Source organism: Peromyscus eremicus, chromosome 3 (genome assembly GCF_949786415.1).
Source record: "Peromyscus eremicus chromosome 3, PerEre_H2_v1, whole genome shotgun sequence".
NCBI classification, from domain to species: Eukaryota; Metazoa; Chordata; class Mammalia; order Rodentia; family Cricetidae; genus Peromyscus; species Peromyscus eremicus.
In genome coordinates, this window is record NC_081418.1 from 135,599,957 (window position 1) to 135,625,251 (window position 25,295).

Here is a 25,295-nt window from a genome sequence, read left to right on the forward strand (position 1 = left end):
GTTATCACAGAAACAGAGAAGCAAACAATCAGGGTGGGTTTGAGTCAGTCACTTATTCTTTGAAATTCACGCTTTTCATTCTCCAACCCTCAGTATCCACACATGTGAAATGGGCTTAGGAATAGGACCCGCAAGGACCATTGAAAGGACTAAGAGAAAGGCCACTTGCGTGAGAGTTTACCCCAGTAGTGCTCAACTGTATGAGTAATGATGATGATGATGATGGGACATCTGATATCCTCCTGTTGTCTTGTGTGTCCCGCAGGAGTAACATGCTCTGAGAGTAGGGATGGAGAGCAGAGCCCCAGCAAATCCACCTTAGGCCGAAGACTCCAACCTCCTCCCAGTTATAACTGGTTTCTTTTTGGGTAGCTCAGCACAGCTCAACTCAGGTTAGCAGGAGAGTGAGATGACCAGCACATTGATACATCCAAATAGGAAGTGGCTGGAGGCAAGCCCTTCCTCTGGTGGTTCTCGGTCACCCCGACAAATTTCAAAAGAAATTGATTCAAGGAATTATGCAAGAGAGATTTTTTTTTTCTCTAATTTTCCCCTTTGTATTTCTAAACTTAGAGTTCCGTTGTGTTGTTGGTTGGTGGCTCTCCCTCTCCCTTCCTTCAAGGCGGGGCTGAGAGCAACAGGTCCCACAGAGCATATTTTGTTTGTTTGACTTTGCAAACACGGGCGGGCATGCAACAAGGGTTTGACAGATGGTCTCCACCCTCAGAGTACCAAGGAACAATCCCACTTATGTGGCGTTAGTGGGAGGTGCGGACAGATGTTTCCTGGAGAGAACCTGATACTGAAGTTGTGTGGAGGGGGGAAAGACTGAGTGCTTTGTTCACAAAGGTGATCGTAGACGCGGCTTTGCTGGGCTCTCGGGACACCGTTTTAAGGATCCAGCTGCATGTTGCTTCTCACTGTGTCTCCTGGGTGCGTTAGCGTCCTTGCTAACCAGTGTCTGGGGAACAGCTTAAGAAACTGAGTACTTGGTTCTTCTTTCAGGACTGAGGCTCCAGACACACCTGACCTCCCTGAGGCTTGAACCTCTTCAAACCCAGCACTCTGTGTTTCAGGTTGTTTACCCAGAGACCGGTACTCTGCCCTTAGCCAATCAGAATGTGTTTGCCCTCAGCCGGAGCTCCCTCATTGGCTGGGATGTGTAGCGACTCATCTCCTGGGAGGTGATTAATGTGGTCCTTTGAACTGTTCTGCCTTCTTATTCCCGCTGGGCTCCAGGCTCAGAAATTGGGTATGGCAACTTGGCATCTGCCACCAGCGGTTCAAGGGCCAGTTGGAATGATAGAGTGTTCTGGGTGAGGCTGCACTGGCCTACAACTCCTTTGGGTAGCTGTCACAATCTGTCACCTCTGTCTCTCCTGCCGTTGGTCTTTCCAAAGCTGAGCTTGGCATCAGCTCTTTCAGAGAGCCTGGTCATATTACTTATACCCTGGGAAGGAACGTTGTATCAACGGACCCAGTGCCTCTATTTGCTGGGACTGATAATGGCTTGTTGGATTGCATACAAATTTGCAGATTTCGTTTTTCTTTTCTCTTTCCAGCTGAGTCTGGAACCCAAGCCATAAATGCTCAGATAAGTGATGCCCCCCCTTTTTTTTTATAGCTCCTGCATAGTGCACATTTTAGAAAGATCCTTTGTTAGCCTTTCCCCTGTAAAATTCAGTCTGGGGAGCATGGGGAAAGGGCTGAGCATCATAAGGGGATAGTGGTCTTGGTGCTGTGCCTTGTCTGTAGCTCCAAAGCCACATAGGGCTGCTGTTCACCCACAGAGTGGCCATGGTAGATGTGAAAAAGGCACCCCCTTTCCAAGATAATCTCCTGTCACCCGACAGAGACCTGCCATAGTGAACGTGACCCCTGCACATCATATAATACAGAGATACAAGGGTGATGACGATGTTTACCGTGCAAATGTTAACCCTTCTGGGTGTTGCCACTGGGTACAGTTCAGCTGCAGCACTGCACTTGGTGGCTTTGGCCTGCCTGGGGGGTCCCGTCACTGAAGTCATCATTGCCACCCTCAGTCACATTCCCTAGTGTGGCAAGACCGGCTCCTGCCTTTGCTCTCGAGAGTGTGAGGACACTCCCAGGCTTGGTACCAAGAGGTTTCCATATAACTCCTAAGAGTTGGTCTTCAAGATGACCTGTTGTTATTGGGAAGCCTGATTTTTACTTGACCCACAGCAGGGGGATGATCCAGCAGCAGCAGCATCCTCAGACGAGGCAGGAGCAGAAGAAATGTCTTCTTGTCAATGTTAGGAATCCCAGGCTCACAGACACTCAGGGACTGGATAAGATTCTCAAAGCTCCCTGTTCATCCCCTAATCCACTGCATGAAGGTTCTCTGAAAACAGCAGCCAGATGGGCAGTATATGCTCTGATCTTGGTTTTTGGGAGTCAAGGCCTTGGAACAGCTTCTCTAGGGTCTATCTGGTCATCCTGACAGTCAGCTCGAGCGAGCTCCCCAGCTTCCTGAGAGAGCACTCCTTTTCTTTTGTGCTCATGTGAAGGCTCTGCATGTCCTTCCATGTCCTGGAACACTGGAGTTGCAGGATTCTTCCAGTCCAGGTGCTCTGGGCTGATGTGAGCGCCCCCACCCCGTGGCTCGTCAGTCTACTCCCTGACAGCTCTAGATTGTCCACTTTCCTTTCACCTCTGAATTTGGCGTTTATTCTGGGAATGCGTTTTTCTACGCTGTTATGTCTTGTCTTTTCACCACCCTTCACCCCCTAGAACGTTCTTTCTTTCCTCCGAGACATCATGTGGTTCACCTGCTATTTCTCTTGTCCTCAGGAAATCACCTGTCTTATGGGCTAATATTTGTAAAACTGGTGTTGACTTTGGACAACCATAGCACATCTCCTCAATAGTCCAGAGAAGCACATGAAGTATCCATTCTGATGGGTACAAAGCAACTCACTCTTCACGTCCTCATGACACAATTGTTTATTTGTAAAGGGTGTATTGTCACTTTTCGCTCTATCTGCTCAGATGGAGCCGGATGGGGAGCTGACAGGTGTGTGTGGGAGGGCGATTTCATCAAGGAGTTTGGTCTGGAGTAGGCTCTTGGCATTTGGGAACAGCCATTCTTTTGCTTGGCTGGGACTCAAAGTTGTTAATTGTTTTAAAGCTTTATTTGATGTGTCTAGGTGTTTTGCCTGCATGTATGTTGGTATACCACTTGCATGCCTGGTGCCTAATGAGGCCAGCAGGGTTGTCAGATTCCCTGGAACTGGAGTCATAGATCGTTGTGAGCCATCGTGTGGGTACTTAATGGGGAAATTGAATCTGGGTCCTTTGGAAGAACAGCCAGTGTTCTTAACTGATGAAACATCTCTCCAGCTCCAATTCAGAGTTGTATAGGGAGAGTTTGGCCCGTAACAGTCAGCAAGCTCAAGGAGCCAAGTGTAGGGTAGTTGCTAAATGACAGCACCATGAGGTGGTTTTACAGACAGGGTGCCCACCACCTGTGCCCTATTGCATGGGTTTGAACACAAGCATCCACGTACATTTCCCCTTGGCATCATGAGATCTTTCTCAAGTCTTTCCTGAGTCACCGAAAGGCTAAGTAAGGAGTGAGGACTTATATAAGGCGCATCCAGGACCAGGAAGGAGACGAGCTCACTCCTTCCTTTATGTCCTCACGTGGGTTTCTTTCCTGCTCTGCCTCTCTGTACCTCTCTGCAAGACGACCTCCTCTACTGACCACTCAAATGAGAGAACCCTTTCCTTTACATCGTATGTGTCCACCTAAGAGCAGCTCAAGAGAAGAGCTAAGTGGCTGTGGTGACAGTGACGGGTTGGTGATTGTCGACGATGGTCTAGCCTTAGAGCAGAGCCCCAGTGAGTTTTCAAAGATGTCCTTTGGGTTGGCTGGCGCTTTGCCTGTTGGTTTGTTGACAAACCTTTAAGAGGGTTGGATAAAGGCCTAGCATCACATGCCTCCCTAACACAACAAACCCCAAGGTCTGTAACAAAATATAGTCATTCTGCATCCATGGGCTCCTTGTCTGTGGACTCAACCAATGGCAGACAAATTGCATCTGTTCTGAACACATGGGTCTTTTCTGCTCATTCCTTAAATGATAAGCTATGACAACTATTTCCTAGCACTTATATTATAGTTAGTAGTAGAAGTCATTTGTGTGGTGTTTAAAGTGTATTGAAGATGTGTGGGGGTTCCATGACTCAAGCATTCATGGGTTTTGATGTGAGAGGAGGGTCCTAGAAGCAGTTCCCTATGGACACTGAAGGATGAATGTATTTCTCAGGTGTTTCCTTTCCTATATCCTCTCCCTAGTGAGGACCAGAATGGGTAAGGAATGGGATAGTACCACCAGTACTCAGTGGCTGAGAGGTTGGTATGGCATGGGCAATGAAACTGTGCCAGGTAGAGATCCAAGGACCAGACACAAGAGGAGTTAACCCATCATGAAGGAGGACATCAGCACTGTTGGGGGCAGTAGGTGACAAACTGCTCATTGGATGGGCAGTGACGGGCAGCTCAGGTGATTTGACTCCTGGCACAGAGCAGGATGTGTAGACTGGTTCAGATTGGACCGCTTATTCAAGAGCTTGGGCAGATTCTGAACTGCAAACCAGGGCATGAGACTGTAAACAACAGTTCCTGGAGGGGAGCTGCACCCCTGCCCCCCCTCCACTGACCCTGTGCAAGGCCGATTGACTGATTAGAACTCCAGTGATTGTGGAGGGGTTGGAATGTTGTAGGTCCAGAGCCCGATTATCCTGGGCTATCTTCAAGCCCTCTAAATAGCCATTTCTTGCCCACCTCTTACGTCCTTGTGATCGACATATAAAACCTATTGGAATGTATTTACTCAGTAGATCACCAGCTTCTACCAACCAAAAGGCGGAGAGTGTTGGCAGAATGTCGGAGGCCTATAGCAGAGATGTCCTTACTTTCTTTAACCCATCCACCTAATGTTTCCATCCGTGGATTTGATAAGTGCCTTAACATACGGCTTTCTCTGTTCTGTTACTATAATAACAGTTTGGTGAAACTGTTACCACATTGGAATGTGGAATTTGAAGTAACCGGAATCTGTGTTCCTGGGCCGTGATCTTTCACATTTGGCTTCAGAATAAACTTTCTTATCCCCTCTAACGTGAGAGTTATGTCTCTGACATTGACAATGCCCAGCTCTTCTTCCAGCGGCCAGAGCCTTACCCTGATCCTGGAGAGCTACACATATGGTTCCGAGAGGCCATGGCAGAGTGAGTAGGGGCCTAGGGAGGCCTCTGTGGACCCGGTATTTCTACTATGTTCTGTCTAGTCACCTTGCTTTAACATGAGCATCCCGTTCAACTATCTTAAGGAGAGGAACCTCCAGGAACCCCGTTCATTTAATGGACCAGGATGAACCAGGCTCAAGATCTGAATCTTGACTATGAGTTAGAAGTTTGGAATGTGGATAGAAACATCAGGGCAGCCAGAAAGTTATAAATAGAATCAGTTCCTCCCTCGCCCCATTCAATCTCTGCTGGCTGACCAATGGGAAACTATCCTCTGCCCAGAGTGAATTCTTGAACCCACTGCTTTGGACCAGTTCAGGCTCTAGGCGCCTCCACACCTCCTCCAGGGGCAGCCTCATGACACCCACTCTGGAGCTGGAAAGATCAGGGCCAGGCAAACAACTTGCACTTTATACATTATGCTCTCCTTTCTTTATTCACTTCAGGCCTAGGAATGCTCATGCCTCACCCCCTCCTCCTTTGTCAGCTGTTGGAGTTGAAACAATAACATAGCATTGGGACCTCTGGCTCTTGCTTGTTCTCCTGCCTTGCCTTCACACCCCCTGGGGAGATACTCCTGCTTTCTCTCCCTTCCTCTAGATGGGGCCTAACATCCCCAGGGAAGAGGCCTGGTCTCCTCTGATGAACTGAAAATGGGATTAAGACGGGCCACAATTGGGTCTGTACACCCGCCCAGGAGGGTGAAGTCATGGGTTGATGGAGTTGGGGCTGCAGCTCTCTGCCAGCTTCTGGCACCACCGACAGGAGATGAAAGAAGACAGAAGTAGCTGGTGCCGGGCACTGGAGCCAGGAGATGCTGGAAGTGCAAATTAGCTGACCCTTATTTTGTGTCCCTGCCAGAATGGTTTAGCAGGGAGCCAAAGTGAAGCCTTTGCAGACAACTGGCGAGTGATAACAGTTGAGAGCACTTGCTAGCCATCTCCGCATGAGTCACTTCATGTTGATTTTCAGCAGCCATCTGAGGTCAGTATTGCTACCTGGATAGATCAGCCATGAGTGACAGGACATTTAAGGTGACAATGGCTTGCAGTTAGTGTTTTTCTTTCTCATGTGCAGCTCAGGGCAGGATGTTCAGGGCCAGGCCAGAATCCCATGCTGTTGGCATCCGGGGTCCTTCTGTCTCATTTCTCAATGCCTTCAGAACGGAACTTGTAGCTCATGGCCCAAGAGGCCATCTCAAGCTCCAGGCAGCACAGTCACATTCCAACAGGGGAATGAGAAGGGACAAGAAAGGAGGCCCCTTCCGAGGACGTTCCTGGAAGGTGCAGGCTGCCTTCCTGCTTCTGTCCTGTTAATCCCAATGGCAAGAATAAGACCACTGCCACAGTTGGAGCCAAATTTGAAGCAGGCTTGATTTTTTGGGGTGCACCCAGGAGTTGGCCTAAGTCAGGTTAAAGAGAGCAGCCCCAAATCCATCTCTTGGGCCCTTTTTAAGGTATAAAATGATGAATGGTTTTACAGAAGGGAGACAATGGGCCAATAAGGAAATTAGAAAAATCTTAAAAAAAAGCATTATGTGGTCACCTACCATGTGGTTAGAGAGAGGTCAGTGAGAGTCAGGGAGGGTCAGGGTATTCTCAAAAAGAAATCAAGGTTATGAGTTGGGGAAGGTCAGGTTCTAGGAAACAGAGAGCAACTCAGCTCTCACAGTAAATAGAATCTTATTTTTAAAAATACAGCATAATGGCTCCTGCCTTCAGAATGGAGTCAGGCAGGTCCCTCACTTCTGGGAACAGCTGAGTGCTGTGGTTGCTCTGGGCAGCAGACAGGACAGAACATGGAATCTTCACTCCTGGTAGCTGTGCCCAGGTGAAAGCTGAAAGGTGAGAGTCATAACAAGAAGGACGAGAAGCAGACCTTGGCCACACTCAGTCTTTTCTACAGTTTCTCTTACGGCAGAGGAAACCGCAGTGTGGACAACAGAGATCAATTTCTTGAAGTCACACGCTTTGAAAGGGTGGAATTGGGATTCTAGCCCAGCCATGCTTCTAGAACCCCTGCATTTACCATACTACCTTCTAATCCTTGATGCCCAGGTCTCTTGTATAGAGTGGCATGCCAGTTGATTCAGCCTGTCCATATCCTCTTGTATCCTTAATTTTATTTAAAAATTATTATTATTGTGATACTTTAAAAAGATGTATTTATTTATTTTTAAATCGTGTGTGTGTGTGTGTGTGTGTGTGTGTGTGTGTTATGTACACTGTGTGTATGCAGCAGCCTCAGAGGCCTACAGAGGGCATTGGATTCCCCGCAGCTGGAAATACAGGTAGTTTTAAGTTGCCATGTGGGTGCTTGGAACTGGTCTCAGGTCCTTTGGAAGAGCAGTGAGTGTTCATGACTGTGGATCCATTTCTCCAGCGCTGTGGTTGTTGTTATTTGTGTGTGTGTGACACACACACACACACACACACACACACACACACACACACACAGAAAGAGAGAGAAAGAGAGAGAGACAGTCTATGTGTGGGTCATGTGCCACAGCATACATGGGGGAGATCAGGGGACACTTAAGTGATCAGTTCTGTCCATCCACCTTGATGTGGGTTCTGGGAATCAAACTCAGGTCATACTGTTTGTGCGGCAAGTGCCTTTATCCAGTGAGCTAGCCCCTCTCATATACTCTAAATTATTGCAGATTATTCTTATACATAATACATATACATGCTGTGTAAATAAGAGTCATACCATATTGAATAGTAAAAATAGAGAATAATGAAAAGGAAAAGAAAGTAGGTACATGTTCAGTTTGGATGCAACCCCTTGCCCTGAATATTTTAAATTTTTGTTTGACTCTGTGACCATGAAATCCTCGACTCACTGTAACCTGTGGTTTGATGACCAGTGACTGAGCTATGGGTACAGTCAGGCCTCAAGCCTGGTTATGGCATCACTGGTATGGTAGTCCTCAAGTCTGGTTACCACATCACTGGTACGGTAGTCCTCAAGTCTGGTTACCACATCACCGGTACAGTGGTCCTCAAGTCTGGTTACCACATCACTGGTACAGTGGTCCTCAAGTCTGGTTACCACATCACCGGTACAGTGGTCCTCAAGTCTGGTTACCACATCACCGGTACAGTGGTCCTCAAGTCTGGTTACCACATCACCGGTACAGTGGTCCTCAAGTCTGGTTACCACATCACTGGTACAGTGGTCCTCAAGTCTGGTTACCACATCACTGGTACAGTGGTCCTCAAGTCTGGTTACCACATCACTGGTACAGTGGTCCTCAAGTCTGGTTACCACATCACCGGTACAGTGGTCCTCAAGTCTGGTTACCACATCACCAGTACAGTGGTCTTCAAGTTGCTTAGTAGCAGAATTCCTTTAAAATGCTGAAAAATTAACTGAGGACTCCTATTTGCTTATTTGGATTACAGTTCTTGATATCTACCATATTAGGCATTAAAACAGGAGAATTAAAATATTAATTAACTTAAGAAATGATAAAACTCATTGTATTTAATATAAATAAAAAATTATAAAAAAACCAAAGGTAGCTTTAAATTCCAGAAAAAAATCAAGGCAGAAGAATGCATTATTTCACAGGCTTATGAATCTTTTTTGATGCCTGGCTTGAAGAGATTTGAGCATGAGAATCCAGCTCTTTTCCCTTAAGCCAGATATCAAAGAGGGATTACTACATAGCGGTGGAAGGAGGGCCGAGAGCATGAAACTCAGCCTTCCAGGAGATGTTGGATCTTAGTGCTTCCTGGAGGATCTTGGCGCCTGTAGGAGGTCCAAGGCTATAATTTGAGAATTTCTGACCTAATTTGTAAATTCTTTGAATTTTTTTATTAAAAAAACAAATTAGCACACACAGTATCCATCACGGTATTTTTCAACAAAACCCGTTTTTAGTTGATTTTCCTTCCCACCTCCTCTCCCCCAGCGCCCTGCCCTCTCATGTCCTTTGATGCCACCTCTGCCATTGACTCCTCTCCGCTTTGGTGGCGTGTCCTGTTGCCTCCTGCCTCTTCCTGAACACTCGCTTCCTCCTCTCGTGGTCTCCTTTCTAGTTTCATGGCTCACACTCTCACTCACCCACTTACAGACACATGTATAAACACTGTAAGCTGGGATCTACATACGAGAGAGAACATGCAACTTAGGCCTTTCTGAGACCGCGTTAATATACAGGTGTGTGTGTGTGTGTGTGTGTGTGTGTGTGTGTGTGTGTGTGTGTGTGCGCGCGCATGTGGGTATATATCTATGTGTGTATGTATAATTCTCTCCAGATCCATCCATTTTCCTGAAATTTTCATGGTTTTGTTCTTCTTCACAGCTGAGGATAATTCCATTGGGTGTATGTACCACATTTTTATTACTCTTTCATCTGTTGATGGACATCTAGGTCAGTTCCATTTCTGTGCTATTGGGAACAGTGCGGCAATGCCCATGAACGTGCAGGTAGCTTTCTGGTAGGAGGTAGAGTCCGTTGGGGACGTGACTTGAAGTACCATAGCTGTGTCATATGGCAGTTCTATCTGAACTTTTTGGGAAGCCTTCCTTCACACTGACTTCCACCATCAGTGTGGAATTAGTGTATTAGTTTATGCTCCTGCCAGCACTGAAGAAGGGTCCCTCTGTCCCTCTGTCCCTCCGTTCTTACCTGCATTTGCTGTCGTCTCTTGTCTTGATGGCATTGTGACAGGGTTGACAGAGAATCTCAAATTAGTTTCACTGTGCCTTTGCATGATGGCCGAGGATGCCCAGCACTTCACCCACCAACTCTTTGCCTCGGCCCTATTTATCTATCTATCTATCTATCTATCTATCTATCTATCTATTTATTTATTTATTTATTTATGAGACAAGACTGGCCTCCATTTCCCCATCCTTCTGCCTCAACCTCCCAAGTGCCTGGAATACAGGCACATGCTGCCATACTGGGCTGACCTAGGAAATTTTTTTCTTTCTCTAATCTTATCCCAAACTGACAGGATAAACATTTTTTCTTTGAAGGAAATAGTGTGTCCTTCAAAGGTATCTGCCAGTCTCTGAAGGCCTAATTTGTGGAAGCTGCAGGGGTTTTAAAATAGCTTTATTTACATGGGTCAGAAGAGGGTCTCAATTGTAGAAGAGGGACGGGGTTTGTATTTTGTGTCAACCTTCAGTTGAAGCAGAGCTGGGCAGGGAGGCTGTGTGGAGCCTTCCGGCTGGGCTTCTCTGGGTCAGCAGCTTCTGGCTGGGAGGGCCCAGGATGCCAGAGATGACTGGCCCAGGCCTCCAGCTTGGCTCTTCCGGCCCGTTCATCCTGACTCACCAATTTTCTTGACTTCATACATGTCCAAGGAAGGCAGGGTACACAGAGATATTCTTCAGTGTCTTAGCTTTCCATTGCTATAACACAATATCTGAGAAAAGCAATTTGATAAATGAAACATTAGTTTTTGTTCGTGGTTTCGGAGGTCCATGGTCATTTGTTCCCATCATTTGGGCCTGTGACAGTACATGCATCATAGTGGGAGTGTGTGGCTGAGGAGGAAGTTGCCTTCATGGTGGCCGGGAAGCAAAGAGAGAGGAAGGGGCCCGGGTTACTATCTCCTCTTTGTAGGCACATCCCCAATGACCTAACTTCCTTCCACTAGACCCCAATACCTAAAGGTTCTACCACCTCCAAGCAGCGCTCCAGGCTGGGGACAGTGTTTTCTAGCCCGCCTTTTGCCCTTAGGTCCTTACACAGCATCCAGACCCAGCTAAAACATTGCTTGGCTTTGGGATGCTTTCCCTGACATCTCAGCCACAGGTTTCCTCCAGCTATGATAGGCAGCACCACTGAGAAGGTGACCCCAGGTAGGGACGAAGCCTTCAGTGTGTGTGCAAACAGGCCCACGGAGCACCCGAGGGACTGGGGATGACTTACACCTGTATTCATTACTGCTGTGTTTGGCCCAGCATTTGCACCCTAACAGTGTGGCTCCTGTCCTTTGAAATCATGTAGGAGGAACTGGGGAGAAGGGTACCTGAGTGGGTAACAGCAGTTCAAGAGTGGTTGTTGGTTATGCCAGCGGCGCTGCCCCTCGTGGCTGGTCACCGCCTGCGGCGGCCATGCCGGCGGAGGAGCGTGCTGATTAAAAGAATCATAGCCATGGTTACCTTTTTAGAGCTTTATTGGGGGGGGGGTACAGAAAGACAGAGAGAGAGAGAGAGAGAGAGAGAGAGAGAGAGAGAGAGAGAGAGAGACATGGGGGGAGAGGGAGAGAGGGGGACCGACGGGGGGAAGGAGCGGAAAGGAGAGGGAACAGACAGAGAGAGAGCCCACAGAGGGCTCAACCGCTTTTTTAGGCTGGCGAAGGCTGATGACGTAATTAAAGGACGTAAATAAGGACCAAATCCTAACAGTGGTGGCATCCAGAGGACTTTGAGAGAAGGGAGTTGCCGGAAGCCTTCCTGGAAAAGGGGGCCTTCTGAACTGAGTCAGGAAGGGCTTCAGAGAGAGGAACTGCTGACAGGCGGAGGGATAGGCTCCTGCTCCGGCTTTGTGATGTCCAGAATCTACCCCACATGCTTTCTTTTGCATTCCTTGTGCTCAACACAGTGCCTGGACATAGTAGACGTGCCAATGAAAGAACCCATCAGGGCGTTTTCAAGTAATGCCTGGGGTGGGGCAGGAATGGGATGAGAGGGGGAGACTGAGGTCAGGTCATGGAGGGCCAGGTCCCCCTGCTTTCCTAATGAGCTAGAATGTTTCCTTTTACATTGGAATGCAGCGGCATAAATTTGCATTTTATATGCAGCAGAGGCTGCGCTAGGGACCCAGAGGCCAGGGCTTGCTGAGGTGGAAGGGAAGCCCGTGAGTGGCTGAGATGGAGAGATAAATACGCCTCTGGGTACTGCTGTAGGGTGAAAGTGGATCATGCTGGAGGCGACAGGTAGGTGTTGAAAATCCTGCCTAGCCACTGAACTGTGGACCAGGTGAGGTCAGGGGTGACCAGCAGAAGCTTGGAGGAGAAGATGAGAGCCCACATTTCTTTTTGTTTCTGTGAAGGGAGAAACTGTAACTAGATTTCAGGCGGGTGCCGCAGGGACTGAAGAATTTGTTCTAGGAAGGGAGGAGGCAGCTTCTGCAGAAATCACACTCCCATCCTGCAGTGAAATAACCTGAAAACACCCGTCTTGCTGTGGCTTTCTGCAAACCACTTAATACCTCCAGGGACCTCCCAGGAAATAAGCTGGAGTGTTGTTCCCATTTTCCCTTTGATCTCGGACAAGACTGACCTGGGCCAATGGGAGATGAGCCAGGCTGGCCTTGGCTTGCCAGGACTCCAGGCAGGGAAGATGTCTGAACTGCAGTTTTTCTTTCTTTGGGTGCTACTGTGTCCTGCGTGGAGACAATTACTAGTTCATCCTCACTGTGCCCGCAAGAGCTGGTCCCATGGTGTAGAGCAATTGCCCTTGACCGAGAGCCCTGGGCGGCAATGGCTGTAGGTTCCCATGGCCTGGCAATGTTCATTTTTTTTCTTTTGTTTTTCTCCTTCTAACTCTGAGCTGTGGGTGGGAAAACAAGTAGGCAGGAACTGAGCAGCTGGGCACTCTCAGCTGCCCTCTGTGAGAGCCCTCACCTTGTTCCTTGAGTGGTGTTTTTATGAGCAGACAGTGTTGCAGAATGGAAATAGACCCAGACCTCAGCCTCCTTCCCTGAGCTTCAACTCACCTCTTTGCTACTTTGGGAGAATCATGATCTTCCTAAACAAGAAATCAACAAAAGCTGCCCCTCTGCTTACCAGGGAGCACCCAAGATACCAGAGAAGTGATAATGTTGTCATGGTGACCGTTATACTAATATGGTCCAGGGAGATAGAAATGGGAAAAGGGACAAGAGCGTCCTGTCCTTCTGGAAACCTGCTTGCCATGGTGGAGACAGACGAACAGAAGGGACTTCTCTGGTGGTCACAAGATAGATGATGACATGGGTCACCATTTCTTGGGATGAATCGCTGACGTGTGTGATCCCATTCACTACTCGGTGCAGACTTAGAGTAGGAACTATGATCATCCTCCACATCCCACAATAAACTGGGGTTCACACAACTGGTACATGCATGAGCCTAAACCTGAATTCGGGGCTGTAGAAGGTGAGTGAGGCCAGGGCACGCCAGCCAGCCCCTGTCACTCTCTCTGGTCACCAACTTTGGAAATCTATTTCTCCTTAGGTAGAATACCCAAAGCAGCTAGTGGAAGGACACATGTAGCTGAGACCCAACTGGCCCGAGCATCCCCAAAAGTATCTTCATTCATGATGGTCTGTTTGGGGGCAGGTACTGTAGCTGGAGAGCTTCTCTCCAGGTCCCACCAAGCCCCCGCAGTGCCACAACCCACGTATACAATAATCACTCAGACACTTATATTATTTATAAACTGTATGGCCGTGGCAGGCTTCTTGTTATCTACTTCTTTTATCTTAAATTAACCCATTTCTATTAATCTACAAGTTGCCACGTGGCTCATGGCTTACCGGTACCTTACATCTGGCTTGTCATGGCAGCAGCTGGCAGTGTCTCTCTGCCTCAGCCTTCTTGTTCCCAGAATTCTCTTCTCTGCTTGTCCTGCCTATACTTCCTGCCTGGCTACTGGCCAATCAGCATTTTATTTATACAGAGCAATATCCACACTTCCCCTTTTCTTTTTTTTTTCAAAAAGGAAGATTTTAACTTTCACATAGTAAATTTACATATAACAAAACAATTATCAAGCAAGAATTACAGTTACACTATCTAGTCTATTTATATTTGGCAAAATTAAAGAAGATACCCTATCTACCCTATATTTGTGAGTCTAATGTTTCATATCTAACTTATCTTTTATCATAACTAAGGAAAATTATAACTATCTAGTCTTCAACTACATCAAAGACCTCAGAAGGATATAATATTACCTGAGAAATGGGAGAAGGACGCAAGCAACTTTCAGGAGTCTTGCCAGTGTAGACAGAGACAGCTGGCAGCCTGGACAGTCACCTAATGTTCCTTTGTAAAGTTGGGGCATCTGTATTCAGTCCACAGGCCTAGAGTCTCTCAGTCACTTCTCTCTGTGTCCTGTAGAATGTCTGGCAGTTTCCTCTGTGAAGCAGGAACCTGAAGGCCCATTTTGCCACGCAAAGTTCAGTGGTCACCTTTCTATGGGTCTTGCATGTCCAGTCGATCAAGTAGTCCCAGCAAGAACAGTTTCTTGCCCGAATGGCAATTTTTGCCAAGGTGAAGATAAACTCCATATGGAGTGTCTTCGATGCCCATCCTCCTCTCTGAAGTAAATCGGTGCTGCCAGGAGCAGACATGTCTCACTGTCCAGAAAGTCTAAATTTTTAAAATATTTTAAATGCCATATTCTGTAGGTCTTTGAAGTATTTGAAGATTACCTGTCTATCTGAAATATATCTATGCATACCTAGAAGACTTAACTAACATGGCTATGAGTATGATTATCATAGATGATTAATTATTAATCTATTTTTTAATTATCCATTACAATTTTAAATGAGCTGTACAAACATAACACCTTAAACAAGAGTAGAAATATACCCACAGTATAACAAAATTAACTAAGTTTGTATCAATAAACTAAAATCTATACCAATGTAAAACATTTTAAACAAATTGTTGCTCTTTAAAATAGGTTTAGCAATTTACCCTTTTATCCCATCATATCTATATCATATCCCCTTTTCTTCTTTAGAAAGAGATTGTATTTATAATAAACCTGTTTTAAATAAAAATATTGGTTTTTCTCTGTCCCACACCAGAGGGCTCTTCTGATTTGGGACACAAGAATCTCTTAACCTTTTTTAGGGTTTAGAGAGGGAGTGAGCCAATTCCATCTCCAAAGCCAGCTTGGTATATTTGGGAATTTGGGCATAGCTTCTCTTACTACTTCCTGCTGGAAGGGGGCACTGTATCTTATGGGGACATAAAGAAAATTTTAGGATTATGGAGTAGTCCGTGAGGGTGTATTGTCTGAGCCAGTTGCCTTGAAATGGTTCTGGATGTTGGATCATCTGGGCCTTGGTGTTCTCTGAGACCTTTCAGGGGGTCTTGGCTGGTCAAACCTGATGTATCTTAATCTGGAACAAATCCATAGCCTCTGGCTTTCTGTGGGAACAAAAGCAGAGTCTCCTTTCCAAAGCAACATATCCTTAGATCCAAATTTTGAAGTCCAGGTACCTTTAAAATATACATTTTGGCATAACTCAACAGCTTTTACAATCAAATGTTTTTCTTCAGTTACAAATATCAAAGAGAACATAATCCAGATTCCCTGTGTGATAGCCATCTTTACATGGCTTATTTTTTATATTACCTTTACTGTCTCTTTAAAGACTTTATTTTTAAAAACTATTTGTTTATATAACTGCATATATTCCTTTTTCTCTCTCTTTCAAGCCTACGTATATTTTTACACACATTGTAAACTATTCCATCTGAATCAGTCTTATTGTGAACCTATTGCTTTAAACTGCAGCATTCTAAGACTGAAACCGGTACTGTGGCTGCTGGCTCCGCCCACTTCAGCTTCCCAACATGGCGGTGGTATGTTTTCCTCCAGCTCTGGGAGCCATCAACTCTCAGAAACAGTGGGTCTATGCTTCTATCAAAGCAGCATGTAGCCCAGAAACCTCTTTTTTTGTTTTGTATAGCAAAGGCTAAATCTACCACGCAGCTTAATGTGCCACTTGCAGAGGTCTCATTCCTGCCAACCCGCCATAGTAGCTCAAACACGCAGGTTGCCGCTAACTTGAGAGAGACAACTAGGAACTGTTTTTAGCTCTGTTTTAGAATCTTTTTTCTCAGGTTTTAGGTGGAAACTCTTGCCAACCCATTGGGCGTCATTTGTAGCTGGAGAGCTTCTCTCCAGGTCCCACCAAGCCCCCCACAGTCCCACAGCCCACGTATAAAATAATCACTCAGACGCTTTATATTACTTATAAACTGTATGGCTGTGGCAGGCTTCTTGTTATCTACTTCTTTTATCTTAAATTAACCCATTTCTATTAATCTATAAGTTGCCACGTGGCTCGTGGCTTACCGGTACCTTACATCTGGCTTGTCATGGCAGCAGCTGGCAGTGTCTCTCTGCCTCAGCCCTCCTGTTCCCAGAATTCTCTTCTCTACTTGTCCTGCCTATACTTCCTGCCTGGCTACTGGCCAATCAGCATTTTATTTATACAGAGCGATATCCACAAGGTACTGTGACATCTCTCTAGCAACCCATGAAGTAGCGTGAAGACTGTTGTCCCTATTCAACCAAGGATACCCCTTTCCACCAGGCAAGCTAATTATTAATCTAAGTTCCCACTACCAGAGAGTGGCCACAGAGACATTGACTCAACAGGAGGGAACTGAGGAAGGTGGAGACAGGGAGGGGCAGGGTATCTGTCGCTGCTGTGGCCGGCTCACACCCTCAGATCACCTGCAGGTTTGTAGTTCAGTAGGCCATGCAAATAACAGCTGCTTTTCTAAGATGCACAGGGGACCCAGGGCTTACTGTGGTTATGCCACAATTATGACGTTATCTTCTGCTTGCCTGATTCTCACTGTGGACTCCAAATGGACCAGTCCAGGTGAGATGCACGGCCCCGGCACAGGGCTGCTGTGAGCAGAACACTGATTCCCTAGGACCACAGAGTGTCCCTAGTATCAGGAAGGATCTTGAGATTGTTGGTATGCAGGTCAGACTTCTCTTACCTCTGGGATTCCCCTGGTGCCACATAGCGGAGGCCCTAGGGCCTGACTCACTGCTCTCGACAAACGTGGGTTTTCTCTGAATTTCTTCTTCTCAAAACTAGCAATTTATTTCCTCCTTTTCTACTATCCTGTTTGCAAACACTGATTGGCTCCAGTTTAGCACCCGTGGCTCAGTATAATATATAGTATATATTTTATAATATAAAGCTATTTTTATAATATACAGCTATTCTTGTGCTCTTTTCTTCCTAGCCGAAGGTTGTAAGTCTTTTCACTAGCTGCTGACCTCCAGTAGGAGGCATGCATATGCATGAAAGAAATTATGTATGAAACAAACTGTGGTTTTATCCATAGCACTGTGTTGTATTACACTGAAGACATCATTGAGTCTAATATACATCACCAGTCTATGCGGTACTAAGAGTAAAAAGCTGCCAGTTAAAGCATGCCATCCATGGCTGGAGGTACCCTGGCTACAGAGACAGTTACAGTAAAATAAAAAAAATAAAATCAAAACAACAACCAGCAGCAGGCATTTGGAATCATTAAAACACAGACTGTAGAGATGTTTGTAAGTAAAACATGCAGTGTGTTTATACTAATAAATCAGCAGAAGAAAGGACTGACGATTCCAAACCTGCCTTGTGTAGTAGGTTGAGTTGAGGGTATCAACAGAAGGGAACCCAAAATAAGCCTTGCCTGGCACAGCATGTCTTGAGATATTTAATAGGCTGTCTCTTTCTTTCTTTCTTTCTTTCTTTCTTTCTTTCTTTCTTTCTTTCTTTCTTTCTTTCTTTCTTCCTTCCTTCCTTCCTTCCTTCCTTCCTTCCTTCCTTCCTTCCTTCCTTCCTTCTTTCTTTCTTTCTTTCTTTCTTTCTTTCTTTCTTTCTTTCTTTCTTTCTTTCTTTTCCAAGACAAGGTAACATTGGCTGTCCTGGAACTCAGTCTGTAGATCAGGCTGGCCTCGAACTCACAGAGATCCTCCTGCTTCTGTCCTCCTAGTGCAGGGATTAAATGCACGCGCCACCACTGCCCGGGTATTTAACAGGCTTTTTAATATGTTATTGCCAATGGGAACTGATCCTATTGGTTCCCGCAGTCTCCTGGGCAATGTGTCAGAAAGTCCCATCCCCAGTCTACTGTCTTTAAATCTATGGGGATGAGGTGCAGGAAACTACGAATACAACAAACCTCCTCCTGTTAGATCCTTTATTTGGTGATGAAGATGGTTAAAATCAGGGCAGGACAGAAAAGTCACTGCCTCCATCCGGAAGCTGCACAGTCCAAGCCTGAGCTCAATGTGCACGCCTCTCCTTGCTTTTCTGTCAGGTATGAGGTGGCTTCGAACAGAGCTCAGGCTGTCCATTTCCAGGCCCTATCTAACACTTGACCTTAGTTTTGGTCTACCTCACAGGCATGTGCCACTGTCTTTCCTCTGTTTGGACTGATGGACGTAATGCCGTAGATAGCACCTGCTGGATCCTGAAGGGACAACCTTGGTTTCCCTTAGTGCCATCTTCAGAGGGACAGTAAGTGAGCATATGGCCAAGGCCAGGACCACCTCTGGCCATGCTGAAGAGCCTCTTTCCCCGCAGGCCATGTGGGAGCAGTGCCAGCTACTGAAGAGTGCCTCGGTGTTCGCCCGCTGCCACCCTCTGGTGGATCCCGAGCCTTTTGTGGCTCTCTGTGAGAAGACTTTGTGTACATGCACTACTGGGCCGGAGTGCGCATGCCCCACTCTTCTTGAGTATGCGCGGGCCTGCGCCCAGGAAGGGATGGTGCTGTATGGCTGGACGGACCACAGCGCTTGTCGTAAGTTGCTGCTTTGCCCTGTGCTGGGCACAGGCTGTTTGTCCTGGGGTGGTGGCACTCGATGTTTTGGAGCTGTGTTGTGATGTGTACCTTCCCACCACTGCCAGCAGCCGGTGTCCTGAATGGCTTCTGCCCTGTCACCTGGTCCTGTGAGCACTGGCCTGCAGGAGAGTCCCTTCCCTCATGGTCCGAGTGGAAGCTGAGCAAGCCTTTCAAGGCCCTGTCCCTACCTCTGTTTCTTGCCACATCCCTCTCAGTACCCCATGACTCCCTCAGGAAATCCATTCCTTGATTTCCCACAGTTGTATCTGTTTCAACACAGCAGGCACTTAGGTCTCAGGGTTTGTCCTCACCGTTTTCCTGAGGTAGAAGGTTATCTCAGCTGCATGTGGGGTGGCCCCAGAGAGACCAGAAAGCCTTCATTAAGCCTTCCCTTTTATTAACTCATCCTTCCGGCCTCCAGGCACGGTGCATACTGTCCCTTCCATCCTGCCTTACGACACCCAGTTGGCATCTCTAAATCTCACTGGGCCCATAGTCATTGTCACCATCTCCAAATTACCATGATTAAATAGAGACTTCTGGTCACCTTGCAAAAGCCTGCTCTCTCACCGCCCTGATCAAAAGCCACTCGGTGGACAGCTGGCTGGCTATAATTAGGCAGATAATGTGGACTGAAGGAGGCACAGGGCCCGGCTGGTATTGACTCTGCACACTGGAGTTTCACCATCTGGCAAACAGCTTCTCCTGTCGCCTCTGCTGTGGGGGTGTGGGAAGATGGGGGCTAGAGCTGTCACCTCCCCTGCCCAAGGGAGTGGCTGTCCTTTCAGACCTTTGAAGGTAGGGCGGAGGAGATGCCGGAGAGATGGTCTTGAAGAAGCTGGAGACAATTGTTTGGGGAGAGCCAGCCAGGCCTTGCCCACGAGGGTCTGTGTGCGCCATGTGGTGAACAGAGAGGTAGTTTGGCAATAATGCTCAAAGGCAGCCCAGTAAAACAGTGGAAATAAAGGACTGCCACCAAAGTGGGCATGGGTAGAATGTGCCCTAGCTGGGGATGAGGTGACATTTGGTGGGAGACGAAATCATGAGGAAGAGGGGCTTTCAGAGGAGGAAGTGTTAGTTTGTTGCTGGTCTCTGGAAGCCATTCTCTTTTTTAGTTCAGAATTTGGTGTTGCTCTGAGAAAGTTTTAGAAAGTCACAGAACACTTGGAAACAAAAGATGCCCAAGCTTTCTTCACGGAGAATGGAGGACAGATAGCCATGAGGCAGGGGTGGCTGGCCCAGGCACCCCAGTGAGTCTTAGCATGGACTTTGCAAAATGGAAGATGCTCTTTCAGGGAAATGCTGGCTTCAGGACCATGGGCTGGTGGTTGGAGATGGCCCCTGGGACCCTATAACAGAGTGGACAGTCAGAGGGGCCAGGCTGGTGCACATCGGTGTGGTTTGGAAGCTGCCATGCTGGTGAACTGCTTGGGGAGACTCTTTGATTTGTCTTTCAGACCCGGCATGCCCTGCTGGCATGGAGTATAAGGAGTGCGTGTCCCCTTGCACCAGAACCTGCCAGAGCCTGCCTATCAATGAAGTGTGTCAGCAGCAATGTGTGGACGGCTGTGCCTGCCCTGGTAATAAACCTCCCTCTTCATCTGCAAACCTGAGCCCTGCCAGTGCCCTTGGCTTTGGGAAGAGAGATGAAGGCCACTTGTGTTTCGCCCTCATGGCTGTAATCAGAGATCTTTTATTTAGCTTTTTTTAAAAAAAGTCTTTGTGCAAAAAGCTCAGGATTAAACTGGTCTTTATTTTTAATTTATGTTTTCCCATGGTACTGTATTCACTGTGTCTAGGGAAATAAGGATGGTCTTAGCCCTAACAGTGACTTTGTTCAGGGAGCTCCTGGCCTGCTTTGAGCTGTGGTTTTGTTTTCTCAGTTAGGGTTCAGGACTCCAGTCTGGGAGAAAGGTCTTCTATGTCCTGGGTTTGCCTTGTGCGCTCAGCTGAAAAGGACTTGCGTTAGAAAGTCTCTGGCCAGGAGACTGTGAGTGACAGTCACAAGCTGTATTCAGCTATGCAGAGTAGGAAGTCCTGAGGCTCATGACTTCTCTACTGGATGCTGTGGAACAAAACTCTTGACGCCATGCAATCCTATAGGCAATGGAGAAAAATGACCCAGCACACTCATGCACATTGCATCATGCAAGTTCTTTGAGATTCCTAGAAGAAGGCCAGACTTACTGGCTTCTCCACTGGACAACCCCAGCTAGCTCTTTGGCCCATTCTTGCTTCTGTAGAATGGAGGTTGATATCTCCCACCCTCATAGTCCATCAGGGATAAACATCGTAGTACATTTTAGTTTTTCAGAAGCACTAAGCTTTTGATTACCCATGGGGTTCTAGAAGTGGGAGGTGAGTAATGATGATGTCAGTGCTGAGATCTTTGCCTTGATGCCCTTGAACCCAGAGGGAGAGCTCCTCGATGAAGACCGCTGTGTGCAGAGCTCCGAATGTTCTTGTGTGCATGCTGGGAAGCGGTACCCTCCTGGCACCTCCCTCTCTCAAGACTGCAACACTTGGTAACTGGGGCTACCTAGCGTGGTCTACCCAGCGGTTTTGGGAGGGGAAGCTGGGGCAGGAGGGGCAGTATCAGGTGGACCAGGAGCTGGCCTGGGTTGAGAGCAGGGTCTGGGGAGTTGGCAGAGGGATCCGAGCAGGTGTTGAAGGCAATGGTGGTATGCAAAGATCATGTCACAGATATGCCTAGAGGGAAATCAGAGGGACACATCTTTTCCATGCAGCTGACAACTCTAGCTCTTTCCAAATGATGGTTTGGTAAATGATGCTTGTCCTCTGCAAAGAGGTTATATTACATCAAGCACACAGTGTCTCTCTTTAAATCTTTTGTCTGCTGGGTGATAGTAAGCATAATCCCCTAGTAGGGACTCCTCGGACTGTGTTCTAGAGCCTAGGTGGTCCTAGCCTGGGCACCTGTCCCTGTTTAGTTCAAGCATCTCTTCAAGACTAGCTCTGCACATTACCTCTGCACATCAGCTCACTGTCCTCTGCACATTGGAGGAAACAGCACCTTGTCCCACCTCCAGCCCTTCCCTGCTTGGGACCTCTAGTGCAGTGGTTCTCAACCTATGGGTCGCTACCCCTTTGGGGGTCAAATATCAGATATCCTGCATATCAGATATTTATATTACGATTCATAGCAGTAGCAACATTATAGTTTTGAAGTAGCAATGAAATAATTTTATGGTGAGGGGTCACCACTGTATAAAAGGGTTGAAGCATTAGGAAGGTTGAGGACCACTGCTCTAGGGCCTGCTGAGCCTCAGGGGTCCTCTCTCCACCGCCCAGCCTGGCTCTGGCTCACCTCTTTCACAGGTCTTTCTTGCGTCCCTTACCTGTTGTGCATGGGGAGGGGAACAATACTCCTGACTACCAGAACAGATCTTCGGGGCCACTGAAGAGCCTAGCTTTTCTTTTCCTCTTTAGTTTCTTCCCCTTTAGGATATCTCCAAGGATCCTTCGTGGCCAAAGCCATGGGCTGTACCACATTGTTAACCTTTTAAAGACTGCTCTGGCTCCATTCCCTTCTTTTTTCCTGTATCCTTTCTCCGGGGAGGGCCGCGCTATCTGTGGTGAATGTTAATTCAATTAGGTGCCCTACTGACAACACCAATGACCCGAGCCTCTTTTGCCCAACAGTATCTGCAGAAACAGCCTGTGGATCTGCAGCAATGAAGAATGCCCAGGTAGGCTGTGTACACTCTTTCTCTCCCCTTTCTCTGTGGAGAAGCTTGCCCGCCCCTGCTGGACAAGGAGCCCAGAGCACAGCAGACAGAGAGCGACCCCTTTGCAAGACCTCCTGACTTCAGCTCTGGCTTCGGATCTCAGCTGTGCCCTCTGCTCACTGTGGGCCATGCTGGCTCCCCCAAAGCAGTCGAAGTGGGAGTAGATTGCCCTGCCCAACTCCTGTTTGCTCTGGGGATTAAGTGGCTAAGCTCTGAGACCTGAGCAGGGCTGACTAAACAAAGAGAAGAGAAATTCTTTGGAAAATCAAGAGGAAGAAGAAGGTTCCACCAATTCTTTTGGCTTGATTTGTTTAGAGCCAAACCAGGTTTCTGTAGCCCTGCACACCAGTTAAACAGAGTAGTAGCGAAAGGCAGAGAATGGAGACTTATTCAATGAAGTAACACTCGGAAGAGGGACAAATACAGGAGTTCATGACCCCAAGTCTTCCCAAGAAGTCCTTACTGCTGTCATGAATGTCGCTGGAGGGGATCAATCCGGTTTCTACAAGATGCTTGCTTCTGAGGCAGGTGCAGCCTCACCCTCGTGGATAATTGCCCTCACCTGCCGGGTGTTCTGTCCTGGGAGGTTTTGTTATTCCAGGAATCTAGGTGACTCAAGGGGAAAGGTTAGTAATGACATAGCTCTGTGCCTTCAGCCAAAGTGAAGGAGACAGACACCAGGAAGGCAGAGATCAATGCCCAGCGTTTTTCCCGCCCTAAGCTACCTCCTGGGCACAAGTGAGAAGTCAATGATTTTTTTTTTTTTAGCAAAAACAGTTTTTGAGAGCATTTTTCATGAGTTCCATTGGAATTTTCTGGAATGTTTGATATGCAGACCACAGTATGGTCCAAATGCTAGGAGAACTAGGGTAGCAAAGGATCCACTTCCTAGTTACCCATCTGGAAACCGCTTAGGAAGCTGCATTATATCCTCAGCCCTCTGCTTTTACCTGTGTAGCCTCAGCTCTGTTTATTGCAAACCCCCCTGTGAATGCAAACATTCACAGCTCCCTCTGCCTCACCCTTCATGACTCCAGACTTTTCCCTTTGTGATCACTCATGTGGTGTTTTTGATACACTAGGCACTGTGCTAGAGGCTTTTCATGTTCCGTCATGGTTACAGCCGTGAGACAAGTCCAATTTGTCTTCACGCTGCAAAAGAGAAAACAGACAGAGACAGGTTAAGGAGTTTTCTCAAAGTCACAAAAATGCTAAGAGGCAGAGGCAGGACTCAAGCTTACTGTCAGCTGGATCCTCTACCTGTCCTTCCCTTTGCTGGCCCTAAACTTAGGTAGGCCAGAAGTGGCTTGGATACCTGGACTCATGTAAGGTCTGTAGATTAGAGGCTTTAGGGTCATTTGGAACCTTATCTAATGCATGTCACACTGTGAGAATTCTGGAACTTGATGGGAGCTAGATCAATTTCTTTAGCCCAGAGATGGTCAACTAGTCTTTGTATCTTTTGGGTAATCCTAGAAGGAAGCAGAAAGGACAGAAAATTACTCTTGAAAATGCTGTCTTGCTCTATTTGAGCACAATCACATCCCATGTAGGAGTCTGAATGTTGCAGGATATTTGATCACACTGTGTGAAAGGCACATTCTGATTGGTTTAATAAAGAGCCAAATGGCCAATAGCTAGACAGGAGACAGGAGAGAGCAGGAAGAACTTCCTGGGAGAGAGAGGACCTGGAGAAGAATCTGAGGTGTGTGGGAAATGCCAGTGAGACATGGAGGGAGTTGCACATACAGATGGAAGAGAGGTAAAAAGCCACATGGCAGAATATAGATCAATAAAAACAGGTTAATTTTAAAGAACTAGTGGAATAAGTCTAAGCTAAGGCCAAATTTTCATAATTAATGGTAAGTCTCTGAGTCATTATTTGGGGGCTGGTGGTCCTGACAAGAAAGTACTACTACAATTGGCATCCAGTGTGGAGGCCCAGCCCATATATCCAAACATAGTCTGAGAAAGATGAGAAAGGTCCTGGACATGGAGCCCGCTGCTTGCCGCATACAGAGGTGTGGCTCTTCTAAAAGGCTCTGATGTTCAAAGAGCACTAGAACCTCTGGCATGCTCAGTAAAACACCTGGTCAGGGGCAGAGCCAACCACCAGTGCCATGTGCTAAGTGGAGCCCCATGGAGGTAGCCTAGCTGGTTAAGGTTTGGCTCATTCAGTCAGAGAAGGCTGCAGGTGTATAAAAAATCAGGTCCAGACCAAAAAATTGGTACAGACCTCTAAACAGGTACAGAATCTTAAACATGTGCTTAGATGCTGAAGAAAGAAAAAAAATGGCAAGACAGTCATAAAAACAAATAAATAGTTTAAAAATGAATAGTTTATGAATAATAAAGTGAAATCTTTAAAGAAAGAGTAAAGTAATATAAAAATATAAGGATGGAAAATATACAGGGCATCTGGATCCTGTATGGTGCTTTGTTGACTTTAAAATTTTTAAATGACAATGAATAAAAAGTGATAACTGCTGAGAGATATTAGATTGTGGGAAAAAACCTACTGAATGAAACTAGCTTATATATTTTAAGGATGTCTTAACTTTAGAATGGAAGTCAGAAAATGTGTTGCATTGGGGGAGAGGTTATGCCTTTGTTTCCACAGGAAGCTATGAATTCCTTCAAAATTGATGGTTAGGTTTAAACAAGAGAGACCTCTTGATTAGGAAAGGTGATAGTTCATCAAACAGCATGG

The 25,295-nt window shown here is 46.9% G+C and overlaps 1 protein-coding gene across 1 annotated transcript in view; it reads left to right on the forward strand.

Moving 5' to 3' along the window:
* Vwf (von Willebrand factor) overlaps positions 1-25,295 on the forward strand; it is a 142,830-nt gene that overhangs the window by 20,116 nt on the left and 97,419 nt on the right. Inside the window, exons 7-10 of the mRNA XM_059258637.1 lie at positions 18,578-18,794; positions 20,294-20,416; positions 21,250-21,361; positions 22,500-22,546. Coding sequence (XP_059114620.1) covers positions 18,578-18,794; positions 20,294-20,416; positions 21,250-21,361; positions 22,500-22,546 — 499 coding nt within the window. The remainder of the gene's footprint in view (positions 1-18,577; positions 18,795-20,293; positions 20,417-21,249; positions 21,362-22,499; positions 22,547-25,295) is intronic.